At 40.4% G+C, this 11,670-nt stretch overlaps 1 protein-coding gene across 2 annotated transcripts; it reads right to left on the minus strand.

The window, feature by feature from the left end:
- Positions 1–464: 464 nt before the first annotated feature.
- Positions 465–10,761, minus strand: lztr1 (leucine zipper like post translational regulator 1). Of its 2 annotated transcripts, XM_084946886.1 has the most exons (20): positions 10,444–10,761; positions 10,143–10,339; positions 9,990–10,052; positions 9,851–9,907; positions 9,374–9,453; positions 9,174–9,282; positions 8,331–8,414; positions 8,190–8,247; positions 7,943–8,082; positions 7,655–7,856; positions 7,098–7,208; positions 5,898–5,990; positions 5,331–5,426; positions 4,116–4,299; positions 3,850–4,019; positions 3,033–3,316; positions 2,619–2,768; positions 1,889–1,994; positions 1,695–1,775; positions 465–1,257 (listed from the first exon to the last, which is right to left on the minus strand). In XM_084946886.1, the coding sequence occupies exons 2-20, from the start codon at positions 10,292–10,294 to the stop codon at positions 1,141–1,143; spliced, it is 2,337 nt and encodes a 778-aa protein (XP_084803012.1). In that variant the 5' UTR covers positions 10,295–10,339; positions 10,444–10,761; the 3' UTR covers positions 465–1,140. The 2 variants fall into 2 exon arrangements, with proteins under 2 accessions (XP_084803012.1, XP_084803010.1); XM_084946884.1 differs by having other exon boundaries at positions 10,143–10,761.
- Between the last annotated feature and the right edge of the window lie 909 nt (positions 10,762–11,670).

Genomic DNA, 11,670 nt, shown 5'->3' on the forward strand with positions numbered 1-11,670 from the left:
GCCCCACTTTAACCCCAAACACTAAAAACAGCAAAACAACCTGCCGGCTGATCCAGTCTAGTATGGTCCCTGCATAAAGCCAGTGAGGAAGGCCAATGCTGTAGTTTTAGGCAAAGATGACATAATGGAGTTATCGGCTCTTTGCACAGATGGCTGTAGGATTTAAAAGCAGTTTAAAAGTTAGGTTTGGGCTCAAGAATAAAGTCATCTGCTAGAGTCTCTAACAGATGACTTTATTTTTGTGTAGTGTTATCACGAATCTAGAGCCCAGAAGATTCATGATAACACAACGTGACAATAGCTTCTAAAGAGAGGTTAAATCAATCAATTCTGTGGTTTCAGAAAAACTTCAGTTTTTTGACACATTCCTTTGTGTTTATTGATTAACTGACAAAATGGTTGCGCACAAACTTCAATCACGTTGGTATACTGGTGAATCAGAGCACAGACACAGAACACATGACTCATTCTGTAAGAGATTTATTAAGGCTTCAAGTGCATGATAACAGAATAATATCACTAAATACTAAGTTCAGTATTGTAGGATACACAGATTTTGTTAATGGTAAGAATTATCACAAAGACATGTGCCAGCAACAGTACTTAACACAGAGATATATTATAATTATTTTTCATATGATTTGGATTCTTTACTTTACCACAAAAGACATATGTAAATAATACAAACTTAAATGAATAGATTTAGATAAATAACCCATTTGACTTTAATAGATGTGATGTTTTATTGAGATGATACATCTGATGAAATTGAATCCATTTCTATTGTCACAATTATGAAATGTTACAGTAACCTGTATATTTATCAAAAAAAATGCCAAAGCAACAGTGAGCAGAATAATTTCTTTGCAAAAAAGGTCTGTCTGTACAAAATAAATAAAAGCAGAGTTATACATGAAAAGATAATTTTACACTATTTAACAATTCTAGGTACAATCTGGTTCCTTCACTGATTTCATTCCTCGCTGAGATGCAGAGGGACAAACAACAACAACAACAACAACAGCAACAACTCGATACAGTGTGGATAAAAGGCATCAGTTGAATGGGGTATGACACATGCAAGGAATGATTAGGTGGAGCAGGGATGTATGGCTTCTGCAAGAGTAGAAAAGAGCCGTCCTAAATATCGGAGCACATCTCGGCACACTGTTTGTCTGATATGTGTGTGGCTAGCGACTCAATGATGTCCAACAACAGCAGCTGGCTGAGAGACCTCAGGTTGGGGAGCTTGGATACCTTTGGGAGGGGAGGAGAACAAAAAAAATGAAAAAACAGAACAGCAAATTAAGATAAGACAATGAGTCAAAAATGGGGAATAAGCAGCACTTGATTGCTCATGCACAACAAAATGAAGATAAAAGATAAAAAGAAGATAAAAGCTTAACAGAAATACAGCAGAGCTAACACTCCAGTGAAGTAAAGTGAAAACTGAGTGCTTCTTTGTTCCTTTGGATAACAAACAATAATCAGAGCGACACCTCATCGCAATGTGATGAGGTGCTTGTACAGCCGGCCAGCCTGTAAACAGTCTCCTCTTCACGCAGAAGATGGAGGGTGATCCACTAAGAGGCCAAAGGTGTCAGTCTCCCGCAAAGAAGAGGGGACTAGAGGGTTAGCTCAGCTGCAGTGAGTGGGCAGCAAACCCCCAGGGCTTCGGATACAAGCCCACCCACCTTGATGAACTGGTGGACAATAATGTGGAGACAGTGCTTCTTCATGTCCAGAGCCTGGGTCTTATCAGCTGCCTCAAGAATCTGAGGGAGGATAGCGAGAGAGAAGTGAGTGAAGAAATGATTTATTTTGTACAAAAGTGAGAGACTGCATTGTCCAATTAGGTCACTGCTCCCCCTGGGCGAAAGCACAATACCTGCAAGACATTCTCCACAGTGACGTTCATCTCGAGATTCTGCTTGCAGTAAGCCTGCAGCCTGTTGTTAGAAAACCCATAGTAATATGGTGCAGCAAACAGATAGCTGTTAATCCAGGGTCAAGGATGTAAACCAAGTTTACTGCAATGAAACTCATGTTAACCAAAAAGTAAGGCCGGGTGCTTCGACAACCCATTTGGCTTAATTTTCGAAAAAGCTTCAGTGTGATTTAGAAACTCACTATATGAAACTGCAAATTTAACACCTCCATAACAGAAACATTTTAGGCCTTATTTTGTTTCTGGCATTGACACATTTATGAATTATTTCATTGTGTCCCTGAACTTATCTACTTATAAACCATTTATAAACATTAACCAACACTAATTGTTAACTTAAACATCACCATTTTCTAACTTACAGATAAAAAGTTCACACCTTTTTTATGTTAAATATTGAGTTCTTTTGTGACAAGCCAGCAGTTTTACTGTTAGTGATACAAACTGTACTCGATATAAATGTCTCTGTAGGAATATGTTGTTTTTTTTAAGGATCTGAACAGAAGAAAAGTATTGAGGTCTGTTTTTAGACAGAAATTAATTAATTATTATTATTTCACAGGCTATCTTTGCCTTAATTAAGTTACTCATTTCATTTTTATTTATATTTGCAGAAATGTTAAAGTTAAAAAAAAAAAAACTCAAAAAACTCTACAATTGAAAAGGATACAGGGAATCCTCTGGAGGCATGTTCACGTCACCATAGTAGATATAACGCAGCATCGACTCAAAGGCCTGCTTACTCGGGACCATCTCACCAATGGATATATTTACTTGACCGTCCACGGGCATGAAGGAGCGGAACATTGCCTCAAAGTAACTGAGGAGTAACAGTATCAAAAGGATAAGTCACACCATTAAGCTGAAATGGACCATGACCAACTGTGATACAACATCAAGCCATTACAGAAAGCAATCAAATCTACTCTAGAGTAGATCTAGTAGTAGTAGTAGTAGTAGACCTCGAGTCAACTATCGGCACAGGAGCATAAAATCCACATTAAATCAAATTCAGCTTAAGTAAGGTACCAAAAATACAAAACAAAAACAAAACAACCCATCCATAAAATCTACGCTGATCTACCTGGACCGAGCTGCTAGTATGGCTTTGTGTGCAGGCCGTGGGTGACCATCTAACAGCAGAATAATGTCACAAAACTCAAAGCCGCTTCCCTCCAGGTAGGCCTTCATGTCCTGCACCAGGGAGGTCCCGATGTCCACAGGCTGGTCAGAGTACACCCTAGGAGGAGGCTGCTGCTTTCGTCGCACAATCTCCACTATCAGGGGAGTGGAGAGATGCTCGAACTCTTTCGTCATGATAACCTGGTTAAAGTGTGACTCCTTAACCACAAAATTAAGGCAATGTTCCTGAAGAAAGACAAAAGATGTTGGTATTAGTGTCATAATAACTAGTACTGTCAAAATTAAAGCGTTAACGCAGATCAAGCCGTCATCACGACTAACACGATAAAAAAATTTTTAACGCATCTGGAGCACAGAATGACTCAAAATCCCTGAAATGTTTCTGTCAACGCATTTCGGGCAGTTTGTCCAAGTAGAGTTACCTTCGCACATGCGCAAATGGGCAGTAGATCTGGTTGTGACGGGCAGCTGAACCAATCAACTCAATTTGGAAGATATATAAGTTTTAAACAATCAGAAACAACTTCTTTTTTTGAGTTTTAATGAACAAAATGTTAGCAGGACAGCATCCGTAAACTCTTGTTTGTTTATTTTCCAGACTAAAGTCATATTCATTTAACTTGGCCTCACTCCATCTTTTTACCATGGTCGTCCATGTTCCAGCCCAACAGTTTGAAAATCAGTGAAATTAAGAAACTTTAACCACTAGAGGTCAGTATAAGACGCTTTTCAGCTGTTAACATTTAATCTGGACGTACCTTGAGCTGGTCGAGCTGCAGTTTGTTGGCATTTTCACAGACACTGAGAACATTCTGCAGGTCGACTGATGCTTCAATGTACTGCACACAGAGCTGCTCCAGCCGGGAAAGCTTAAAGCTAAGGGCCAGTTTGTACACATCCATAATCAGGAGAACATCCTGCACATGACCTGTGTAGACAGATACACACAAGAATAAACATTTTCCCTCTCTTTTGCAGCAAGACTGGTAACAACCAAACGTGAGAAGCATGAACAGAGTGGTACCTCTGCGAGGGTACTGGATCTTGTCTGTGTAGAGAAACTGCATTAAGACTTCAAAAGGCTGAGCCTCCGCTTCTCTGATGGATACCTCCAGCAGCGGCTGTGTGCCCGATGGCCTGTTGCCTGCTGGCATATCCTTTGGGCCTCCAGCTGCTCCTTCATCCTCACTGCTCTCCTGTTTTGTCTTCTGTAAGACAGTAAAGTATGCAATTATCATTCTGGCTCAGTGAATACACCAGTGACCCATTACTCGTACAAATGCTTATATTATATATCTTGATGCCTCAGACCTACAAGCTTAGATAAATATGTTCATTAAAGCATTAAATGCGCAATATTTATGCTGCCACACCTTTTCTGTAGTGAAAGCCTCACTGACTTTTCATAAAACTGAAATTTAGAGAATGTAGCTCATCATCCAGCTCACAGTCCATTACATTTCACGGGTTACTGCCCATAAAATGGTAACTGGGACCTTGACTTTGCGCACAATTTGGGTGAAGACCCAATTAGGTCAACCTTTAAATTTGATTCAGTTCTGACGAATACTGTAGGACTAGATATTCTTGTGAACTGTGGACCGACGACAGACGCCTCGCCATGGCGGATGAGCTGAAAATGAACTAAAATGATTACATTTGCAGCTTCACTTTGCGCATTAAGTCTGAACTGAGTTAATTTTCTATAAATATGAGTGTCTGAAAAAATACGAGCAATAACTCCTTGATTTTCCCCTTCAACACTATTGTTGGACAAATACCAAACACTAGCCTTTTATTACAGATAATTACCAAATCATTACTTTCTTTATGACAATATCGCCATTCTAACCTATTTCAGTGGAGATGGAAACCAACCAATCATGATGTGATCACGACTAATTGTTTCCCCTCCTGCGGTGTTCATTGTTTTAAAAATTTTTTTTAAAAAGGTGTTTCATTTCATGATGCTGCACAGCTTGAAGAATGCAGGTTGGAGGATGTGGATTCAATTCTAAACCTTTCAGCTTTTTGTGCAGTTTTGAGCCATTTAATATTTGAATTGTGACACAGGTGCTTGAAGTTGTGTCACCATTTCACCGTGTTTCTGATTTCCAAGATGTGGGATAGGTTACAGAGTTACATAATCAGCCTGATTTTTCATATTTATAAATATCTTCTGAGATCACTGACAGTCTTGTATGTGTCAGAGGAGATGCACTTGGTGCATTGTCCTAACCTGTCGCTGCCTATCTCGAGCCTGCAGGATTTTCTTCCGCAACCACTGACATCTTGCAGTCACTATGGCGATATGCCCCAAGACTCTCTCTTCACTCTGCAAACAAGACAACAATGAGTCAAACAAGTGGAAAAAAACAACAACAAAAAAAAAAACCAAACAAGTTTGGCAGATCATGTGCGAGTCACCATGAATTTCAAGAATTGCCTTTGGGTTTGTGAGCCTTTGTGTAGCTTGCCATCACCAGTGTGTGAATGTGTGTGTGAATGGGTGGATGACTGGATGTGTAAAGCGCTTTGGGGTCATTAGGGACTAGTAAAGCGCTATAGAAATACAGGCCATTTACCATTTTTATTACAAGAAGACAGTTGAGAAAGCTGGGGAAGAGGGCAGGGGGAAGCCATGCAGAAAAGGTGCCTGGGACAGATTTGAACCTAGGCCCATGCAACAACCTCAGAGCATACTGGTAACCTACTCAACCCATGTAGTTAAACCGGCACCCCACCTTGAAATTTTAATCAGCAGTTTAGAGGCTTGGCTTCCAGTTTTACAGCAATGAAAACTCACCTCGCCCAGAATAAACTCCACATCACAGAACTGACGGTTCTCCCACAGTTTGCCATAATCCTCATGGAGGGTACACTTTGGGTAGCATGAAAACTACAAAAGTGAAAGTTTTAGCAATCAATCTTAAGGCAGGACAGACTTTTTTAACTATGGTGTAGGGCTGCCACGATTAGTCGACTAGTCACGATTACGTCGACTATCAAAATCGTCGACGACTGATTTAATAGTCGATGCGTCGTTTGAAGCTTTGTAAGATCCCAAAAGACGCAGGAATAAGTAGTAGGATTTAAGAGTGTAATAACGGACTGAAACAGAAGATGGCAGCACTGCATGTACAAGGATGCCAGCTGCCGTTAAACCCCGAAGAAGAAGAAGCTGTATCCCAGAATTCATAGTGTGGCCCTGCTCAGTTTCCAACAATGGCAGCAGCTAGTTAGGTTTAATATTACTCTTATTATTCTTTCTGGGTCACAAAATAAACGTTTAAGATATTCTCAGGCGAGAATGTAGCTGTGTAAACCTCAAATATCTGCTCAGTTTATCAAGACATATTTTCAAAAGCGCTCCGACGTTTTCGGAGACTTCTGTTACCCACCAGCTCGATAGCTAACTGGGGTTCAAGGCTCACTAGAGCCGTGAGAACACCGGACTCCCGGCAAATTGTTTTCAAACCCACCTCCGTCTTTCGCTACTCAGGTTAAACATGATATATGAGTCACTTAGATAACTTAAAAATGTAATTGTTTGGCTTTTTTTTAGTATTTTATTTGTTCTTGAGTAAATCGGTTAGGCTGAGATTAAAGTTATAGTTTTTACACAGCTGATTATCAGAAGTGTGAGATGCTCGAGAATATACTCCGGTGTCCCGTTATATTTTAGATAGCAAGGAGCAGACGGCTGAGTTTATTAAACTTCACTGAAACAATCTGCAAATTTCATTAAAATTTAATAAATTTTAATCTTGTCTTTATTTTTAGTTAGCACATACCTTAAACACTTAAAGCTGTAAGCTAATGATAGTTATATTAAGAGCAGATGCTGCTGGTGCAATAAGCTGTACGTTTTATGTCCAATGGATGCGTGATCTGATTAGTCGACTAATCGCAAAAATAATCGGCGACTAGTCGACTATCAAAATAATCGTTTGTGGCAGCCCTACTATGGTGGTATATCTCACCAATGAGGTGATTTGACACCAACCTGGAATCTGTACATCTCCCCACTGCGGACATTGTTGTCCACAGTCCCGCCAAAGATGTACATGGCATCCAGAATCACAGCAGCAGCATGGAAGAGCCTCCCACTGGGCATCTGAGAAAAAACAAAAACAAAAAAAGATAGAGTTTAATTACATATCTGTAAAATTCACCTACATGTGTTTTATATTCCTATCTGGGGTGACACAAAAGGAACACCATACCACTATGATTTACAATAATATAAATTGTCTTGCACAAATTTCAGCAACAAAATGCAGACTGTCTACAGCAACGAAGAATGTAAAGTAAGTAAACTCAAAATGGCTCATCACTCAACAGCCTTTCCAAACATATTGTGTTTGCATTACATAAAGAAATAGTACAATAGATAGGAATGGAGCGTACAGGAACAAAGTGTTCTCGTTTAATAATTTACTGTCCTAATAAATAATATTTGTGATATCATTCATCCACCTCCATATCTACTAACATAGTTCTTTGTGTCAACAAATGAATGATATCACAACCACAATGAAAATTTTCCAAATTTTTTCATACCTCACTGTCATGGCTGGGTTGGATCACCTCCCAGGTCTGAGAGTCAACATCATAGCAGTGCAGCTCATTGGGCAGGGTGTTGTCAGCAGCACCTCCAAATACATACAGGTGCCGGTCAAAGGCAACCATAGTGTGTCCATAGCGCCTCTGCGGAGGTGGAGGGGAGCCCCGCAGCAAATGTTCGGTTGGTATACGTGTCCACCTGAGAACATGGGAGTTATGAGTGTCGGGTAATGCTGGTAAATACAGTATAAGTAGCTGAATGATATAAAAAAGGGTGCTGCTTACATGTGGCCTTGGAACTCAAACTGAAAGAGGTTGTTAGTAATTTTGGCTCCACTCTGTCCAGAAAACACAAACATCTTGTCCCTGCATACGGCAACAGGGAAGTTGCAGCAAGATGGGGGAATTTCACCACTCTGATCGATCTGATGGACACAAAGACAGAAAGACAGACGTGAACAATGACCAAGAGTTTCTGAGTCTTTAACTTTAAATGTTGTTCTCTTTTGTTGTGAAAATGAATGAAACATGCCTCTTCCCAGCACGCGTGCTCTCGGTCCTGCAGACTGATGGTCCACATGTCGTTCAACCTATACGTGGGCGAAATAGTCACCAAGGTTATGCACAAAAACAAATACATCTGCAGAAAATGAAATAAGAAATTCATACATACCTGGCATTTCCATCATAACCGGCAAATATCCAGAGTTTATCACTGTAGACTGTGGCCCCATGTGCAGATCTGGCCACTGGCAAGCTGGAACAGAGATGCAGGATTTTTAGGACTAGTTTCACAGACAACACTTAAGTATAGTCCCAGACTAAATTTTTATTTGCCTCTGTACCTCAAAGGGCCTTGCAAAGACTTAAAACAGTTGTAGATTTTGCTTGTCCTGGATTAAACTAAGCAGACTGCAAGACTGAGATTAGAGATACTATGGGATTAATTTGAATCTTAAATTAATTTTTGAAGGAGGTGGGCTTAACTTTTATCAGCAATTTTGCAAAGAATAGAGGATTTTGGAGTTGGGGGGGCTTTCATGCTAGGACATAGTAGAAGGCAACTGTGCACAGTGTGAGGTCCTCCAAAGTTTTAGTTTAGCCAGTAAACATAAAGGCACATGCGAAACCAGCCCACAGTTTTTCCAACATATTTTATCCTCCAGACAACCTAAAGCACAGGTGTTGAACCCCAGGCCTCAAGGGTTGGTGTCCTGGAAGTTTTAGATGTGTCCTTGATCCAACACAGCTGATTTAAATAGCTAAATGACCTCCTCAACATGTCTTGAAGTTTTCCAGAGGCCTGGTAATGAACTAATCATTTGATTCAGATGTGTTGACCCAGGGTGAGATCTAAAACCTGCAGGACACCGGCCCTCGAGGCCTGGAGTTCGACACCCCTGACCCTAAAGTATTAAGGGTGGGAACCACGGAGGCAAGATACAATAATATCATGGCACACAATAACAATGACAATGTTTGGTCATTATTAAAAAGAAACGAGTTAATACATTACCTTCCCTCCACTTTCCATTCAGTCCACTGTCCTGTAGCAAACTTGTACTCAAAAAGGTCATTTTTATTTTTCAGGTTTGAATTTGAGTAAATGTCTCCAGTGTAGCCCCCTAGAAAATATCAAAGTTGAACATTACAGAAATGCCACCAGAGTTTAAAATGGATAAAATAAAGGATTTTTATAGATAATGAAGGATTTACCAAATACAAACATGCTGCTGCCATAGACCACAGCTGAGTGGTGGTATCTGGGGGCAGGTGGCGTTCCAGTGGTGAAAGCTCTGTGAATTATAGACATGTGTCAACTTTTATTTTATTATACGGTTAAGATTGTATATGTTTTATATATAGTCTGTCTGATTTGGTGTCTTGTATTGTAATACTTTCAAAAAGTGTCCACTGTGGAAATAAACTGATCTTTATGATTACTTTTTAGTGCTCCTTGTTCTGATACTCACTGCATGCACACTATGATGGTCTTAAAATGTAAATGGTAAAATGGTAAATGGCCTGTATGTGTATAGCACTTTACTTAGTCCCTATGGACCCCAAAGCGCTTTACACTACATTCAGTCATCAGTCATAAATGTGTGTTAATCTGGGTTATTCCGTGGATTGTGATATGTATTGCAACGAAGTAAAATCAAATCAACTGTGGCTGTGAGGCTATAGCCTTACCGACACCAGGAACAGTCCTTCACATCAAAGCGAAGCAGATCATTCAGCATGTTTTTGCTGTTGGGTGACACAGAATTCTCACATACATATAATAACACATATATCTGAAAAATGTCTGCAGAAGTCTTGTAGCCCTTACCCATTATCTCCCCCGAACACATATATTGCATCTCTGTAAGCCACCACAGTGTGCTTGCTGCGCCTGCGTGAAGCCGCATGAAGTTCAGTAAGACCACAGGTATTCAGTTTGAGTGAAGATGCTGCTGCTGCTGCTCATCTGTCCACACCTTACCTTGCACCAACAAACTCATCGCACGGAGGGAGTCTTCTCCAGCGATGAACAGTCTCAAATGGGCCGAAATTAAGTGTCAAATATTCCACGCTGTCAGAGCAGCTGTGGTCGAAATCAACACTCGGAGCCACTTTAGTTGACTTACAGGACATGTTTTTGCTAACTCCCCGGCTCAATCAGATGTCAGGGCCACTCATCTGCAGGGACGTGAACGGTTAACGACGCTGTTAATGCCCCAGCATAAGTGCTAATACTTCTGTCACTACATGTAAATCTGGAGTGACATTGGTACTACTCTTACCCAAGTCTTCTTTGTTAAAGATTAAGGCTGTTGTCCTCCAGAGAACTGTTAGCTACAAAAAAGCTCAGCTAAACCTGGCTAGCTAGCTAGCTAGCCTCTAGCTAGTGCTACGCCCCAAAACTAGCAACATGAAGAAGAAAACGACAAGTTAACGAACAACGCTAACGTTGCGCTAAAACATCTGGCCAACCGGTTCGATACCTACGATGTCATGATATTACACGGACAAAAAACAACAGCAAGAAATCAAAAGCAGTGGTAAATCCACGCCCCCCACAACCCTGTATGCTGCGGGTACTTCACTTCCTGTAATGTTAAAAAGGCGGAGTCAAAGTGCTTTCAGTCCTGTAATCTTGAGTAGTATGTGCACATTTGAAGTTGACATGAAACACTATAGGTATTAACGTTAATTTACACTTTGGAGTCCTACTCTAAAAACCTGTCATAGATTTAGCACCGTCTTCAAAGCTGGAATTTGTTAAAGAGTCTTTGAAACTAAAAATTTAAAGCACGTTAAGCAAAGAAAGAAAATAAGGAAACTAAAAAAGCAGCAGTCACTCATTGCTGCCCCTGGTAGCAGCAATGAGTTTTATGTTAAAAACAAGGATATAGTGTCCACTTTCACTCTTTATCTCTGAAGCAGTAAGTGGTTCTCTGTTGTTAGCTAGCTGCACTGAAACAGGGGTTAGATAACTTTATAAATGAGGGTTTTGTGGAGGATGGCCTGTTTGAGTCAGGTGCCCCAGTGGCTCACCAAACTGACAAGCAGGAGTCAGACAAAATCCCCTCTGTGTTTGATTTTTCCTTGTCTGTTCGGTTGGACACACCGAGCAGAGAAATCAACAGGCAAAGCAGAAGTCTACAAGATGTGATCAGTAGTATTATATGCATTAAAATTATCTCTTTTCCCAAGCATATCATGTTTGAATTTACAACATACAGGGTTACCACATGCGCATCACACCACAAACTTAACAGACTACAATGTAACCGGAAACTGCTTTTAATCTGTGCTGTAACCTTCCACATAACCTGATTTGCGAGTCCCGAGAAATATAACTGTAGGTCAGGGCAACACAGTGACTTGAAAGGTGTGGAAAGTTGGGGTGTAGGGTTAGAAAAAAGCCTCAGTTGAGTGCAATCTGTAGTCTACTAAGTTACATAATGTAACTTTAAGCATACTTTATTCTCCCGCCAATATGTCGGTCAGCATGTGTGTTTCTATTT

Source organism: Perissodus microlepis, chromosome 12 (genome assembly GCF_051167445.1).
Source record: "Perissodus microlepis isolate ML-2025 ecotype Zambia chromosome 12, ASM5116744v1, whole genome shotgun sequence".
Lineage (NCBI taxonomy): Eukaryota > Metazoa > Chordata > Actinopteri > Cichliformes > Cichlidae > Perissodus > Perissodus microlepis.

Coding starts and splice junctions, on each gene's coding strand:
- lztr1 (XM_084946886.1), bottom strand. CDS start 10,294: ATGTCCTGTAAGTCAACTAAAGTGGCTCCGAGTGTTGATTTCGACCAC. Junction 9,283..9,373: donor CAGCAGCATGTTTGTATTTG/GTAAATCCTTCA, acceptor GATATTTTCTAG/GGGGCTACACTGGAGACATT. Junction 4,300..5,330: donor CTCGAGATAGGCAGCGACAG/GTTAGGACAATG, acceptor ACTGTCTTACAG/AAGACAAAACAGGAGAGCAG.